Source organism: Marmota monax, unplaced genomic scaffold (genome assembly GCF_021218885.2).
Source record: "Marmota monax isolate L192 unplaced genomic scaffold, Marmota_monax_Labrador192_F-V1.1 WCK01_AAM20220418_F8-fsc00168, whole genome shotgun sequence".
NCBI lineage: Eukaryota > Metazoa > Chordata > Mammalia > Rodentia > Sciuridae > Marmota > Marmota monax.
Genome location: NW_026692492.1, coordinates 2,275,213 through 2,293,105, shown reverse-complemented (window position 1 = coordinate 2,293,105; position 17,893 = coordinate 2,275,213). Strand labels below are relative to the sequence as shown.

Genomic DNA, 17,893 nt, shown 5'->3' with positions numbered 1-17,893 from the left:
AAACAGGAACTAAAAGGATAGGATGCAGGTTTAAAAACAGGAACTAAAAAGACAGGATGCAATTCTATGGTTTTCCCGAGAACAATAAGTTGAAAAAAACAAGTTTACCCCCTAGGTGACCCGACTGACTGGATTCAGAAGGTCCAACAGGAAGACTGTCGCTGTGCTAGGAACTAACCCACTTATTCCCTATAAAAGATCTGTGCCCCAAAGCCCGGTGTGCCAGTTCACGGAAGCTCCGGCTGAGGTTTCGCTGAGCACCCGCAGGCGCCTGTGTAGCAATAAATCGCCTCTTGCTTTTGCAGCCAGTGTCTCGTGTGCTTTTCCTTGGACAGGGAGTCAGAGGGTCTTTCATTGTGGAGGTCCCACCGAGATCCCCCTCCCCCTCCGCACCCCGATCCGAGTCCCTGCCCGAGGAACGCCCGGCAACCACTGGGAGGTAAGCTGGCCAGCTCGGATCATTTATTTTGGTTTCTTTTGTTCTCTGTCTGCAGTCCCCGATCGTTGTCTGTCTGTGCGCAGCGTCCGTATGATTACGCGTAGTCACGCTGTATTCTGGGCAGCTTGAGAAGGAGTTGACGAACTCGGACTTCTCCCCTGCCACCCTGGGAGACGTCCCAGGGATCAGAGGGGTCCGTTTCTTCGGGGCCCCTAGTGTTTCCGAGGGATACACTGTTTTTGTAGGCAACGGGGAAGCAAGTACTTCTCCCAGACCATCTGATACTTTCGGTTTCCACCAAAGCCGCGCAGCGCTCTTCCTGTTCGGTCTCGTCTTTATGTCTGTGTGTTTGTCTCTTTACTTTCTCTCTGAAACTAACATGGGACAATCACTAACAACCCCTTTGAGCCTCACTCTAGATCATTGGCAAGACATTCAAGAGCGGGCAAACAACTTGTCCGTGGCAGTTAAGAAGAAAAAGTGGAAAACTCTCTGTACTTCAGAATGGCCAGCATTCAACACCGGCTGGCCAGCAGAAGGGACCTTTAACATTGATCTTATCTTACAGGTGAAAACCCGAATCTTCACCCACGGTCCTCATGGACACCCTGACCAGATACCCTACATTGTCACCTGGGAGGACTTAGCCTCCAACCCACCCCCTTGGGTTGCTCCTTTCTCTCTACCCAAGCCCCCTCTCCATTCTCCCCTTGAACCCTCTGCTCCCCTTGAACCCTCTGCTCCCCTTATTCCAGTTCCCCCTCCCCAAACCTCTCACCTTTACCCTGTCCTTAACAAATCTGAGACCTTAATTAAATCAGGGGCAACACCAAAGAAAGTTCTACCACCAGAAGACTCAGCCCTGATTGACCTGCTGACAGACGAGCCTCCTCCCTATCAGCCCCAACCCTTACAGGCCCCTGAACCTGATCAACCATCCTCGGAGGATGAAAACCAGGAAGGCCCAACCACCAGTGCTCCCCCGGATCCATCTCCCATGGTGGGACGACTCCGGGGACGCCGAGATCACACCGCCTCAGGGGACACCTCTAGAGTCCTCCCTCTGCGACAGACGGGGGGCCCCAATGGCCAATATCAGTACTGGCCTTTCTCTGCCTCCGATCTTTATAATTGGAAAACCCATAACCCTTCCTTTACCAAGGATCCCGTAGCCCTAACCTCTTTGATTGAGTCTATTCTAGTAACCCACCAGCCAACATGGGATGATTGCCAGCAGCTTCTGCAGATACTCCTCACTTCAGAGGAGAAGCAAAGGGTTCTTTTGGAAGCTCACAAAAATGTGCCAGGGGACGATGGGCGTCCCACCCAACTCCCAAATTTGATTAACGAAGCTTTTCCCTTAACCCGGCCAAATTGGGACTATACAACTGAAGCAGGTAGGAACCACCTACGTCTCTATCGCCAGTTACTCATAGCGGGTCTCCATGGAGCAGGACGGTGGCTCACTAATTTGGCCCAGGTAAGACAGACTATCTAAGGGCCAGAGGAAACCCCGACAGCATTCCTAGAAAGATTAAAAGAGGCTTATCGGAGGTTTACTCCCTTTGATCCTGATGGTGAGGACCAAAAAGGGAACGTTTCCATGGCTTTCATTTGGCAGTCCGCCCCAGATATCAGGACTAAACTGCAAAGATTAGATAACTTACAAGATTTTTCCCTAGTAGACTTATTGAAGGAAGCTGAAAAGATATTTAACAAAAGAGAAACTCCAGAAGAACGAGAAGACAGGATTAGGAAGATGCAGGAAGAACGAGACCTTAAACTTAGAGAGGAATCAGATAAAAGAGAAAGAGAAAAAGACCGGAGGCGTAACAGGGAACTAAGTAAAATATTGGCCACCATAGTTCAGGCAGGACATCAGGGAGACAAGGTAAGCAGGGACAGGGAGCGAAGCAGACCCCGTGTAGACCGAGACCAGTGTGCCTACTGCAAGGAAACAGGACACTGGGTAAAAGACTGCCCGAAGAGACCCCCCAACCCCAGAAGGGATACAAATTGGACCCCCCAACTGTTAGCGTTAGATGAAGATTAGGGGAGTCAGGGCCAGGAGCTCCCCCCTGAGCCCCGGGTAACTCTACAAGTAGGGGGGTAACCTGTGACCTTCCTAGTGGATACCGGAGCCCAACACTTGGTGCTGACACAGACACCAGGGCCCATGAGCCACAAAACAACGTGGGTCCAAGGCGCTACTGGGAGCAAACCATACCGATGGACCACTAAAAGAGAAGTACACCTTGCCTCAGGTAAGGTTTCCCATTCGTTTCTGCATGTGCCTGACTGTCTGTATCCACTGCTGGGAAGAGACTTATTGACTAAACTGAGAGCCCAAATTTATTTTAAGGATGGGAGCGCCTCTATCACGGGGCCAAACCAGACTCCCTTACATGTATTGAGTTTCAGATTGGAAGATGAATATAAGCTTTTTGACAAACCCTCGGTATCTATGAGAGACATGGACTATTGGCTTAGTTCCTACCCGGAGGCCTGGGCTGAAACTGGAGGAATGGGAATGGCAAAACAACGGCCCCCAATAGTTATTCATCTAAAGGCCGCTGCTACTCCCATCAATATCAAACAATATCCTATGTCAAGGGAGGCCTACCAGGGCATCAAGCCGCACATCAAACGCCTCCTAGACCAAGGCATTCTAACACCTTGCCAATCGCCCTGGAACACCCCATTACTGCCAGTTAAAAAGCCGGGGACTAATGATTACAGACCGGTCCAAGACTTAAGAGAAGTTAACAAGAGGGTAGAAGATATTCACCCCACAGTGCCAAATCCTTACAATCTCCTTAGCACTCTGCCTCCTACGCATACTTGGTACACTGTTCTGGATCTGAAAGATGCTTTTTTCTGCCTAAGACTGTCTCCCCAAAGTCAGGCTCTCTTCGCATTCGAGTGGAAAGATCCCCAAGGAGGAGTCTCTGGACAACTGACCTGGACGAGACTGCCACAAGGATTCAAAAACAGCCTAACACTCTTCGATGAGGCTTTGCATCAGGATTTGGCAGACTTCCGTATAAAACACCCTTCCCTAATCATGCTTCAATATGTAGATGACATTTTGCTAGCTGCGACCTCCGAGGAAGATTGCCAGGCAGGTACGGAGGAATTATTGAAAACTTTGGGACTGTTAGGGTATAGGGCATCAGCAAAAAAGGCCCAAATCTGTCAGACAAAAGTTACCTATCTGGGCTATGAACTCTATGATGGTCAACGATGGTTGACAACTGCCAGAAAAGAGACTATCTCAAGTATACCAACCCCCAGAGTCCCAAGCAACTGCGGGAATTTCTAGGGACCGCAGGTTTCTGTAGACTCTGGATTCCTGGGTTTGCTGAGATAGCAGCCCCCTTGTATCTACTGACTAAACAAGGTAACTCCTTTATTTGGACTGAGGAACATCAATTGGCATTTGATCACATCAAATTGGCTCTTCTGTCAGCCCCCGCTTTGAGCTTACCGGACGTTACCAAGCCCTTTGAACTATTCGTAGACGAGAAACAGGGCTATGCAAAAGGGGTTTTAACCCAAAAACTGGGGCCCTGGAAGCGACCTATAGCCTACCTGTCAAAAAAATTAGACCCAGTGGCCACAGGATGGCCACCATGCCTCCGGATGATCGCAGCTGTGGCTCTTCTGATTAAGGATGCCACTAAACTGACTTTGGGACAGCCATTAACCCTATTAACCCCTCATGCCATTGAGACTGTAATTCGCCAGCCACCTGATCGCTGGATATCAAATGCCCGACTCACCCATTACCAGTCTTTGTTATTGGACACCGACCGAATTCAGTTCGGTCCCATGGTGACACTGAATCCAGCGACCCTCCTGCCGCTCCCAGGAAAAGCAGATCCTCACAACTGCCAGCGGATTCTTGCAGAGACACAGGGAACCCGGCCAGACCTCACCGACCAACCGATGAAGGATGCGGAGCTGGTCTGGTACACAGATGGAAGCAGTTATCTGCTCAATGGAGAACGCCGAGCAGGAGCAGCCATCACCACCGAGTCTGAGGTAATATGGGCAAGTGCACTTCCGGGCGGAACATCAGCTCAGCAGGCAGAACTGATAGCTCTGACTCAAGCTTTAAAGTTGGCAGAGGGGAAAAGACTAAATGTGTACACCGACAGTAGATATGCCTTTGCTACTGCTCACATACACGGAGAAATTTATAAGCGCCGGGGGTTACTAACCTCAGAAGGGAAAGAGATCAAAAATAAGGCTGAAATATTAGCTTTGCTTAAAGCTTTGTTTTTGCCTGAGAAGTTAAGTATCATGCATTGTCCCGGCCATCAAAAAAGGGATACTCCAGAGGCCAAAGGGAACAGATTAGCAGATGAAACAGCCAAGAAGGCAGCCCTAGGGCCACAGCTTTTGATAGCGACTCTATTGCCCCAACAAGCAGAATCACAACATGGTGACCATGAGGAGCACTGGGTCTATGAAGACAAGGATTTAAGTGTCATACAGAAACTGGGAGCCACCTATGACCCCGAGAAAAATGTCTGGAAATATCGAGGAAAGACTATCATGCCCCTCAAAAATTCAAAACAACTAGTAAGGTCCCTACACAGACTGACACATCTTGGGGCTAAAAAGATGAAAGAACTCTTAGAACGTGGGGAAGGTACTTTATATCTTCCAAACAGGGATCAACTTCTGCGCCGGGAAGCAGAAAACTGTCAAGCATGCGCCCAGGTAAATGCTGGTAAGATCAAAATTGGAACAGGGATCCGGGTAAAAGGCCATAAGCCCGGAACCCATTGGGAAATAGACTTCACTGAGGTCAAACCTGGTATGTATGGCTTCAAATATCTCTTGGTTTTTGTTGACACTTTCTCTGGATGGGCAGAGGCATTCCCGACTCGGCATGAAACTGCTAAGGTGGTTGCTAAGAAATTGTTGGAACAAATCTTTCCCAGATATGGGGTACCTGGGACAATTGGGTCAGATAACGGGCCTGCCTTCGTCTCCCAGGTAAGTCAGATGGTGGCCAATACTTTGGGGATTAATTGGAAATTACATTGTGCTTATAGACCCCAGAGTTCAGGACAAGTAGAAAGGATGAATAGAACCATCAAGGAGACTTTAACTAAATTAACGCTTGAAACTGGCACTAGAGACTGGGTACAACTCCTACCTTTAGCCTTGTACCGGGCCCGGAACACCCCAGGCCCTCCCACAGGGACTAACCCCATTTGAGATTCTGTACGGTGCACCACCACCTGCTGTTAACTTTTATGAAACTGAAACTTATGCCTCCCTCACCCCATCTATGCAGACTCATTTGCGTGCCTTGCAATTGGTCCAGAACGAGGTCTGGAAGCCTCTAGCTGCAGCATACAAGGAGGAACTTAAAACCCCCTTGCTGCCACATCCTTTCAAAGTTGGAGACACCGTCTGGGTACGCAGGCACCAGAGCAAGAACCTCGAACCGCGCTGGAAAGGACCCTACACCGTTCTGCTGACCACTCCCACTGCAATCAAAGTAGACGGCATCACCGCTTGGATCCACGCCTCCCACGTGAAAGCTGCACATCCACAGGAGCCCACAGACGCCACTCCAGAGCCTGAATGGAAATTGCAATGCACCCAGAACCCGCTAAAGATAAGACTTACCCGCTGTTGATTTTTCTTGCTCTGTGCTCTATCTTCCCCATATCAGTTGCTAGGCACCAACTCTATGATCTCAATCGGCCTATACGCCAGACATGGCAAATACTATCGGGGGCGGGAGACATAATTTGGGAAAAAACATCCACAAAGTACCCCCTCTGGGCTTGGTGGCCTAACCTGGAGCCAGATCTTTGTCACATACTGGCCGGGTCAGAAGACTTTGATATTCCAACTACTGACCCAGCTAAACCGAGTGGGCCAGAGGTGTGCATCTCCAGCGGGCGCTGCCCTTGCTCACGCTATCCAGCAGGATGTAGGGACCCAAGGGCTCGGGCAGCTCTAAGAAAAAAATCATTCAATGTATGCCCCAGGGACGGGAGAACTAAGTCGCAAGCACATAAATGTGGGCAACATGAAAGTTATTATTGTAAGGCTTGGGGATGTGAAACTACGGGGGATGCATACTGGAACCCTAGCTCATCCTGGGATTTGATCCAAGTAAAAAGACAAAAGCAAAATGAGCCCCCACTCTCTACAGACTATTGTAAAAATACACCTGGGACAGTCAACACCTTATGGTATGGGGACGGGCCATGCACCATGTTTGCCTGCAACCCCTTAAACATTACCTTTACTAAGGCAGGCAGAACATCAAAAGATTGGTTACAAGGAAGGCTATGGGGACTACGGGTATATCATCAGACTGCATATGACCCGGGGGTCCTATTCAAAATCAGGTTAACTATAAACGTTGACCCCCAGCCGATAGGCCCTAACAAGATACTCCAAGACCAAAAGGCTCCTCCTCCAAAAAAATATAAACAGGCACCCTCAAGACCAATGTCCCCATCTAATACCATCCGTCCAACCCCCTCCACTCCTCCGACCGTGCCAGTTGTCACTAATCCTACTTTACCAGGGTCAGGAGAAGGACTAATGGAACTAGTTGAAGGGGGATACCAAGCCCTCAATTCCACCCAGACCAATCTCACTGAGTCCTGCTGGATTTGCCTCCAGGCAAGCCCCCCCTACTATGAAGGAGTAGCTATTAATGGGAATTTCACCTATGGCACCTCCACCAGCTGCAACTGGGAAACAAGACACAGGCTGACACTGTGCCGCAGTCTGGCTGGGCACAAATGCCGCAGTCTGGCTGGGCACACAATCACGAGCCACCACACAGCTTGTAGATTCAAACAGCAACTCTTTATTCCCGAACTCACACCAGCAGTCTACAATCACGTTCTGGGGAAATCCACGTTCTCTGCCCAAATCCACGTTCTCTGCCCAAATCCACTTCCACTGGGCTTCTATCTCCAAAATATATTGTCTAAATCCCGTGAGAACTCAAGGGGAACTCAGGCAGCAGGATACGCCCTATTCCCAGCAGGAATAATCTTAAACCTGGAACCTAAACTGGGAACGCCCTAAACACGATTATCTTAAAACCGGGAACACCCTAATCTGCCTTGGTCCTTGAGCAAGGTCACGTACATTCAATGTCACTGCAACATGGGGTACGCTGGCAAGGAAATTGTCATACCTACTTGGCTAATGGCTCCCAGCAACACTGCCTGAAGTAACCGGTTCAGGAACATGCATAGGAGGCTCCTCTACGTTAAAAGAGCTCTGTGTACGTACTGCAACCGTGTCATCATCTGACACATCCAGCTACTTAGTGCCTCCAACAGGACTCTACTGGGCATGTAACACTGGGATTACACCATGTGTTGCGATAGCCAATTTCAACCAGTCTAAAGATTTTTGTGTGTTAGTCCAGATCTATCCACGGCTGCTCTATTATTCCACAGAAGAGTTTGAGGGACATTTCATGAGCAGGACTCGATTCACCCGAGAGCCTATTAGCATTACCCTGGCAGTCTTGTTGGGAGCAGGAGTATTGGCCGGGGTTGGGACTGGGGCTACAGCTCTGATTGAGGGCCCTCGACAGCTGGGGATCCTGGAGACTGCAATCCAACAAGACCTAAGAGCAATAGAAACCTCTGTAACTGCTTTAGAAAAATCCCTAACCTCCTTATCAGAGGTTGTTTTGCAGAATAGACGAGGTCTGGACCTATTATTCTTGAAGGAAGGAGGACTTTGTGCGGCCTTAAAGGAAAACTGTTGCTTTTACACAGATCACACAGGGGTAGTAAGGGAGTCTATGACAAAGCTTAGAGAAAGACTGGATGCACGGGAAAAATCCCTGCGAGGCTCCCAAAGTTGGTTTGAAAGCTGGTATAATAAATCCCCTTGGCTAACTACTATATTATCTACTGTAGCTGGCCCCTTGATTATATTACTGTTAATTTTAACATTTGGACCCTGCATATTTAACAAATTAATGCAATTTATGAAAGAAAGACTGTCTGTAATCCAAACTATGGTCCTCACGCAGCAATACCAGGTACTCCAACAACACACCGAGCCACCAGCTGAGCAAATGCTGAATTCTGAGCAGACAGATCAATGGATATAGGATTATATCCCGGATAAAGAAAAGGGGGGAATGAAGGACCTCAAGGCCCCAGGCCCAACATTAGGAAATCTAACCCTTGGGCCCTGAAGCTGCAGGATGCTCCCTTACACAACCCCCATGTCAAGACCCCTCCAGCAGCACGTAGCATTTCAAGTCCTGCACAATGCTACCACAAGATTCTCCATATAGATAACCCTAACGGTCAAACTTGAGGATGCAGGTTTAAAAACAGGAACTAAAAGGATAGGATGCAGGTTTAAAAACAGGAACTAAAAGGATAGGATGCAGGTTTAAAAACAGGAACCAGAAAGACAGGATGCAGGTTTAAAAACAGGAACTAAAAAGACAGGATGCAATTCTATGGTTTTCCCGAGAACAATAAGTTGAAAAAAACAAGTTTACCCCCTAGGTGACCCGACTGACTGGATTCAGAAGGTCCAACAGGAAGACTGTCGCTGTGCTAGGAACTAACCCACTTATTCCCTATAAAAGATCTGTGCCCCAAAGCCCGGTGTGCCAGTTCACGGAAGCTCCGGCTGAGGTTTCGCTGAGCACCCGCAGGCGCCTGTGTAGCAATAAATTGCCTCTTGCTTTTGCAGCCAGTGTCTCGTGTGCTTTTCCTTGGACAGGGAGTCGGAGGGTCTTTCACTTATGGTAAACAGCATTAGCATTTGTAGATGCTCACCTGACCTTGGGCTCCACCTGCCTTAGACTCCTTAAGTAATTGTTTTTCTTGATTTTTTTTAAATTGTTGTTTCTTTCTGTAGTGAGTTAAAACCCAGGGCATCACCCGTGCTGGGAAAGCAGTCTCCCTCAGCCAGAGCTCAATCCCAGATGTTACCATTTGTACCACGTTCAAGCAAAGGCTTCCCACCTGGATTAGTTCCCAGCCCAGGAAAGAAGCTCCACCTGAAAAGGGCTGGGGCCAAGGATCTGCCACTCTAGGCAATTTTAGTTAGTGATTGGATAACCTTAGCTGTCAGTCACAATGCAGAGGCCTGACTGGAGGTGGCCCATTAGGCATGCTGGGGTGGAACTGTCCAATCAGGTTCCAAAACAGAGGGGAAGGGCGGGCTTCCGCAATGTCGCGGGCTTTTCTTCCTCACCAACTTCGCTCCTCCCTTTCCGGGCCCCACATGCTCTGCCAGAAAGGCCTAGGTGACTCTGAGCAGCCTGTGTCTCCGAGATCTCTGGTGTCTGGAGGTTCTCCAGCGAACACTGAGTCCCCAAGGAAGACAAAAATGGTGAGTTTGTGTCCAGGGCTGAAGGTACGCGGTCAGCACCTCCCTTGGGGCCCCGCAAACGGTGAGCTGCAGAGCCTGGACGAGCAGCGTCTGGAGGGTGCCCTGGGTCTCTGTCCCCTGGTCCTGGGGGTTGGGCTGCATGGTAGGAAGCAAGGCCACAAATCCCCTTTCCTTCCCCCAGTTTAGTTTCTCCAAAGGCTGCTGTAGGTCCTTCATTTGCATTTGCCTGCTGCATTCTAAAATGCCATCTTCCTCTCCACTTCCCCTCACTCTCAAATATCTGGTCTTCGTCATGTGTTTCAAATGGACACAGTCTACTTATTTTCACTTTTTCTCTACTGATATATATATATTTTTTAAAGTACTGGCAGATGCTTTGTATTTATTTATTTATTTATTTATTTTTTAGTGTTTCTTTTTAGTTTTTGGCGGACACAACATCTTTGTTTGTATGTGGTGCTGAGGATTGAACCCGGGCCGCACGCATGCCAGGCGAGCGCGCTACCGCTTGAGCCACATCCCCAGCCCTCTACTGATATATTGCAAGGAATATTTTGTTTTTGTATTGGGGATCAAAACTAGAGAAGCTGTATCAGTGAAATACTCAGGCATAGCCGCCCCAAATTTAAAAACAACAACTAAACAAAAAAAAAAATGAGATATACCAGTGGCTTTGACACTGTCCTCCCACTTGTGATCTTCCTGCCTCAGCCTCCTGAGTCCCTAGGATTACAGGCCTGTTCTACTGTCCCTGGTAAGAATAAGAATAACACTTCTGTTTTCTGTTTCTGAGTATTATACTTCAGGGAAAACAATAGTCACTTGACACATCCTGTGTTCAGGTAAAATAGCTGCTTTAAATGAAATAAGGCAGTTGGTTATTGGTACTAGGGATATTGAATCTTGGTTTACATCCCCAGCCCTTTTTTATTTGTTTGTTTGTTTTTGGCAGAAGTTATTTATTTATTTATTTTACTTGGTTTTCATTACTTATACATGATAGTAAAATGCATCCTACATAAATAGACTGTAGCTTCTCTTTTTTTGGGTTGTACCTAATGTCCATTCACACTGGTCATGTAGGCACATATGCAAATAGGATAATAATGTCTGATTTATTCTCTTGCCCTTCATCTCCAGCCCTTTTAAATTTTGTTTTCAGAGTGGATCTGGCTATGTTGTCCAGCCTTGCCTGGAACTTCTGATCCTCCTGCCTCAGCTTCTCAAGCTGTTGGAATTAAAGGCACTGGCCACCATACCTGAGGAAAATAGTTTATTTTCACCCAAATATTAATGACCATCCTCAGGAACGTGGATTCAATGTATCCTGAATGATGTATGTGTCCCATTGTTGAAGATATTACATGTTTTTTTTAAGACCAGGAATTGAACCCAGGGGTACTGAAACACTGAGCCAGATCTGAAGCTCTTTTTATATTTTATTTTAAGACATGATCTCACTACATTCCTTAGGGCCTCACTTAGTTGCTGAGGCTAGTTTTGAATTTAGCAGTCCTCCTGACCCAGTCTCTCAAGCTGCTGGGATTACAGTTGCGCCCCACTGTGCATGACTGACAAGAACATTTGTAAAAGAAAGTTATGCCTGAATACATTAACCAAGTGCATTGGTAGGATCATCAGATGGGTGGCTACAGTAAAAGGGAAATTTCTTCTGTAGGTCTGTTATTACATTGTTAGCTTTGGAAGATGGTGATTATATGTTGGGTAAGGTTGGTAATATATTCTGAGGTCATTTGTTTGGAGAATTTTGGGCTAATACAGAAATTAAGGTAATTGGCTTTGAAAGAGCTTGAGAGAGCCCAAGATAATTCTTGCCAACCATACAGAACCCTGTGTTATACCCTCATGGTGGTTTAGATCCCCAAAATCAGGTGGTCTGAAGGTTCATTGATACAGAGCAAGTTCATAGAGAACTTTAGTTAACACCTGCAAAAATTCTGGGTTCTTTTTTATCTTTCTTAGGTGTAGACATCAAATCTGATTTTCTCAGCCAGGTTTTCTTTGGACACCTCAGAGAGTCCTATGTTCTCAGCCACTATCCATTCCTGGGGCTGCCACCATGTGCCCACAGCTGTCCTGTCCCCTGCATGGTACAAGGAATTTCAGGCCCTAGGTCAGCTCCTCTTAGAGGACAGCCAAAATTGTGAGGTACAGCCTGTTGGGAGATCAGCTGAGTTCTTGGGGCTAAGGAATGTCCTGGATCAAGCCTCATCTAGACAACTAACTTCTTGGGACCTTGATTTTCCCAAGCCCTGTTCCCAGTCCTTGGAGAAAGTTGGACAGGCAGCCTGTGGATGCTGGTGCTGAGGGGCCAGGTCAGCAGTTACTCCTGCCCTTTCAATCTCTCACAGTGTGAAGGAGCAAAACCTCTCCCAGAGCATAAGGACCACCCACCCCAGTGCAGAGCTGTGCAAACCTGAAAAGCCTCATAGACTGGAATCATGGTCCAGGTTCATGGTAGAGTGATCCTGGAGGCTTTCAGTGAGCAAGACCTGGAGGGAGCATGTCCCAGCTGTCAGGGACCTTCCCTTCCCCTTGAACCTGACATATGTGTGCTCCCTCAGCACCAAAGCTTTCTGTGTATTACTTTGAAATGATGTGCTCACTTATCTGAGGGCCAGGTTTATTTATTCAGAGCCAAATGGGATGGACTATTATTAAAGAGGCAAGAAAGAATTGGATTGTAAAGTCTAGTTATATTTTCATTGTCAAAATTCCCAACTTACAGCCAGGCTGCTCCAGGGGCTGAGACAGGAGTGTTGCAAATTTGAGGACAGCCTTAGCAACTTAGCTGAGCCTTATGCAACCTGGTGAGACTGCATCTCAAAATAAAATATAAAAATGACTGGGGATGTGGATCAGTAGTAAAATATCTCTGGGTTTAATTTGGGGGGTACAAAAAAAAAGAACACACCTAATTACTTAATTTACCATTTGCTACCCCTGAGTTTATATAGAATGTTTGTAAGATTCAATCTTGTCTTTTCAGTGATTTCAAATTGAAATCCAGTCCTAGATTCCAAAATCCCACATAAGATACAGAAAAACTCTGTCTTGCATTATTGCTGCAGATTTTGAGTCCAATTCTACAAAAATAGTGGTGGATAAATTTATGAATGTGGTTTCATGAAAACTAGTATCTGCCCTTCACAAGGTGATGAATTCGACAAAGGATGACAGTTTTTCACTGTTGTTGTCTGGACTTGGCAGGTTCATGTTTTTTTTTTGGTATCAGGAATGGAGCCCAGAGGTGCTTAACCACCAGCCCCTTTTAGATTCTTTGTTTTGGTACAGAGTCTTGCAACATCGCCTAGTGCATCAGACTCCTGAACCTCTGAGATACAAGTGTGCACCGTCACTCCCATCTTCAATGTAATTTTTTTTTTGAAGAGAGAGAGAGAGAGAGAGAGAGAGAGAGAGAGAGAGAGAGAGAATTTTAATATTTATTTATTTTAGTTCTTGGCGGACACAACATCTTTGTTTGTATGTGGTGCTGAGGATTGAACCCGGGCCGCACGCATGCCAGGTGAGCACGCTACTGCTTGAGCCACATCCCCAGCCCAATGTAATTTTTTTAAAATTTATTTTTCAGTTTTCAGTTTATATAACATCTTTATTTTATTTTTATGTGGTCCTGAGGCTCGAACCCAGCGCCCTGCGCATGCGAGGCGAGTGCGCTACTGCTTGAGCCACATCCCCAGCCCCATTCATTGTAAATTTTAATGACAATTTTGACAATACCTGAAATACCCAACTATGATCATTTAACCACTGAATATCAGTGAAACAGTAAATGACACTTGTTTTCTGGAAAGGAGAAATACATGCCCCTAAATAAGGGTGATGATCCCCTCAAGAGCACTCCCACTATGTCACCTGATTCCTGTTCCCTCCTAAGTGCCTCCTCCTGGCCAACCCTTTGGGAGCTGGCTGTTTACCTTATGAAATTTGGGTGCAACATAAATGCTCTCTCTACTGTCTCTGTTCTGTACAAAATTTTGACTTGTCTTGGATACAGTCTAATATTTTGAATTTTTTTTTAGAGAATTTTTTAAATATTTATTTATTTTTTGTTTTTTGGCGGACACAACATCTTTGTATGTGGTGCTGAGGATCGAACCTGGGCCGCACGCATGCCAGGCGAGCACGCTACCGCTTGAGCCACATCCCCAGCCCTTCTATTTTCAATTTTTTGAAAAGTATTTTTTGTTATTTGCTGTAGGTGGACAGAATACCTATTTATTTATTTTTATGTGGTGCTGAGGATCAAACCTAGGACCTCTCATGTGCTAGGTAAGCACTCTACTGCTGAGCCAGAATCCCAACCCTAGTATTTCCATTTTAGATGTAGTTTTCCGTATGTTTACCTACAAAATACAGTAAACCATGCCCTAAATTTCACAGAATTTCCTGAAATGCTCCATGTTTTTTAAGAGAGTTGTGATCATGCTAACATTAAATCTCCTTTGTGAGAAAGTATGTTCTTTTAGTTGATTTTGTTGTATTCTATGCCTCTAATTGTGTACCTTTTGTATTATAATCATTTTTATGTATTTTATTTTATTTTATTTTATTTATTTATTTGTGTGTGTGTGTGTGTGTGTGTGTGGACTGCTGGAGATTGATCCAGTGGAGGGCCACATACATGCTTGGGAAGTTTTCTACAACTGAGCTATTCTCCAGCCCAAGAGAATTAGTATTGTAGACTGTTGTTTATTTACTTGCTTACTTATTGAGTGCTGAAGATTGATGCCATGGACTTGCTCATGCTTAGTTATCCTCCAGAAATGATTTTCAATTTGTGAGCAGTGTTCTGGAGGTGGGCAGGTGTTTTACTGGGGAATAAACTAACAGGCACTTTGCCACAAAGCCCATTCTCAGCCCTTCTTCTTATTTATTTATTATTTCTTGTTCTTTTATATATATATATATATATATATATTTTTTTTTTTTAATTTTTTTTGTATAGTTGTACATGGACAGAATACATTTATTTTGTTTGTTTATTTTTCTGTGGTGCTGAGGATCATATCGAGTTCTGCAAACATGCTAGGAAGTGCTCTGACACTCAGCTACAATTGTAGTACCCATTTTTATTTTTGACAAAGACGAGTCTCACTAAATTTCTGAGTGTCTTGCTAATTTGCTGAGACTGGCCTCCAACTTACCATTTCCCTGCCTTGACTTCCTTAGTGGCTGAAATTATAGGTACACACCACCACACCAGCAGTTGAATGACTTTGAAGACTTATCATCCAATTTCTTTCTGGATGAAAATAGTATTCAAAATCAGTTTATTTGCTTTTGTCCATACTTTTGAAATTTGTAAATATGACTCTTCCTCTTTGCTTTATTTTTGCATTATTATGAAAAAGTTATTTAGCATACAATATTGTTTCTTATGTAGATATTTGTAAAACTTCATGGCTTGATAGTTTATTCACTTCTTTATTATATGAACTTTATTTTATGAGCAATTTAGGCTTACGTAATTTATTAGTCAGTGTTCTCTAGAGGAACAGCATCAGTATGATGTATGATTATAAAAGGGGAGGTATTAGATTGGCCTACTTGACCTGAAGCTGGTGTCCACAGTGGCCATCTGCCGCTGGAGAGCTTGAGAAGTAGTAGCTACAGAGTCCAACAGGCTGAAGCCTCAGAACAAGAGGGATCAATGGTGCTGCCCTAGTCCAGACCAAAGGTTCTGGAAACTCCCTGGAGAATCACAGGCAGAGTCCACGTTGGGAGAGTGAAGAAGGCAGAGTCTGATATCCTCAGGCCATTGCAGCAGCCATCAAGAACCCATTGAGAAGGAAGGAGCTTGCTCTGCTGCTGCTTCCTTCTTCTTCCAACTTTTGTGCCTCCCAAGACACCATCCTATTGGATGGTGCTGCCTAGCTTAAGGAGGTTCTCCAATTTGATACGCTGTTCCACATGCCAATCATTTGTAGACACACCCTCATGGACACACCCCAAAGCTTATTAATCACTGTATCTTTTAATCCAATCAAGGTGACAATTAAATGTGCCATGACTCATAGTATTGAATACCCTTTCTCTCCAGCCGATAGTCTCCACTGTTTTCAACATATTGCATTGGTGTAGGATGTTTCTTAGTTAGTAAACCAGGGTTGAACATTTGATAAAGAGAATGGATGAAGCAAAATGTTATCATAAGCCAAAGTTCACCATTTACCTTAGGTTCCTCCTCTGTGTGATGTGATTGTGTGTGTCACATAGTATACAAGAAAATGTACAGAAGAGTTTCACTGCTCTGGGAATCCTGTGTTCCACCTGTTCATCACTCCTCTCATTCCTTCCTCCCTCTGTGCTCCCTGAGTCCCTGGCACCCATCAGTTCTGCTAGTGCATCTATAATGTTGTTCATTCCAGAATGTTCTTGACTTGGAATCTTACTGCACTTGGCCATTTCAAAGTGGCTTCTCTCACATTCCCGTCTGCCTTTAAGGGTGCTGTATCTTCCCAGGCTGCAGAGCTCACTTTCTGGGTGATGTTCTTTGAGGTGGCCAAACTGCAGCTTGTCCATTCAGTATTGAAAGATGCATCTTCCTTGCATCTAGCTTTGGGCAGTTCTGGATATGGATGCTGTAGTCACTGTAGTGAGGGTTCCTGTGCCCATAATTTTCACATCATTTTTATAGACACCTGAAGTGTGATGACTTAATCATACAGTTTTTTGCATTCATGATTGAATTTTGCATTTGTGATTATGAGCATCATTCATAGTTTTCTATTTAATACTTTTCTTGATCCAGTTAATTTGGATAATATGGTAACTTATGCCTCAGAAAGAATTAGAAGATTTTAACTGAGCTTCTATGTTCTGGAAAAAATGTAGAAAATTGGTGGCAGTTTTTATGTGTCTCATGGAAGCCTGTTTGTGATGTTAGAGCCTTGCCTTACTTTTGTAGTAGTAATTAGTTATTGAGTCTATTTTTTTCAGCAGCCATATGCTCATCTATTTTGTGTATTTCCCCTTGTGTGTAAAAATAAAAAACTGTCTCTCTCAACGAAATGGTCCAGTTTTTGCAAGTTGCCTAATTCGTGTCAAGCACATTTAAGATAATCTTGAAGTCCCAATGCATTGTAGATGATGAGAATTTTAAATCTGTTAGTAGGTTTTCAGTCCTCTTTGCATTTCTCTTTAATGTTATTGTATAATTTACACTTTTAATTCTTTCTTTTTATGTGTCAGTGAGGATTGAACCCAGTTTTTCCCAGGCACTAGACAAGCACTCTTCCACTGAGCCGCATCCCCAGTCCCTGTCCTCTGTACTCTTAGCCTTATGTCCATTTATCAGTGATGCTGATGTTCATGAAGAAGTTGATTTTGCGGACTGTGGGTTTCCTCATTGGGGTTTTATCAACACCTTCTCTGTTACCTTCCTGTGGTTAATTTAGGTTTACCTTGCTCTTCTTTCTCTGGTTTTTTGAAGTGACAGTTTCAATAATTGCTTTTAGCTCCTTTTCTGAAATGTGTGTTGGATGACTTCGATACCAATACAGCACACCTCGGGTATTCTCTATGAATTTCCTGTGATGGACTTTTACATTTTTTGTTCCTTAAAAATGGTCACATTTTCTCTTGAGTCACCACTTTGTCCTGTGTCTGTTTAGAGTCTTGTTTCATGTCCCCTTCCCTGGAGGCTTTTCACCTGCTCCTGATCTGATTTCTGCTTTTGCTCTCATGATCTTTGGGCATACATGGGATTTCACTGGTGGTGCACTTGTAGGGGTGTGGTTTATGTCCTGTGGAGTGTTTCTGTGACCCAGAGTCCCCAGTGTGCTTCCCAAGGGTTGAAGGCCCATGAAGCCCTCCTGCCTGCATCATTGTCCTGACAGAGTTGGGCTGATGTCTCTGAGTGTAAATGTGCATTCTTCATTGTTTTGGGTGGTTCTGTATGTTCTCAGTCCTTGCGTGTGGTTCTGTGTCAGTGGCAGGGACATTTTCTTTTTGCCTGTTCCATCATGGTGCAGACATCATAGCATGCTTACAGATGTGAGTGGTGGCCTGTTTCACACCCAGACTGTGTGGGATAGTTCA

At 45.3% G+C, this 17,893-nt stretch overlaps 1 protein-coding gene across 5 annotated transcripts in view; it reads left to right on the top strand.

Annotated features, from left to right (window-relative positions):
- LOC124092070 (zinc finger protein 709) overlaps positions 1 to 17,893 on the top strand; it is a 59,775-nt gene that overhangs the window by 36,417 nt on the left and 5,465 nt on the right. For 3 of the 5 annotated variants that reach the window (XR_009226704.1, XR_009226703.1, XM_046443361.2), the window contains exon 2: positions 5,751 to 9,808. Coding sequence is in view for 3 of the 5 variants with exons in the window: in XM_046443361.2 (XP_046299317.1) it covers positions 9,587 to 9,808 (222 nt within the window). In the remaining 2 variants the exon portion in view is untranslated. The other 2 variants (XM_058579038.1, XM_058579039.1) reach the window with 2 other exon arrangements.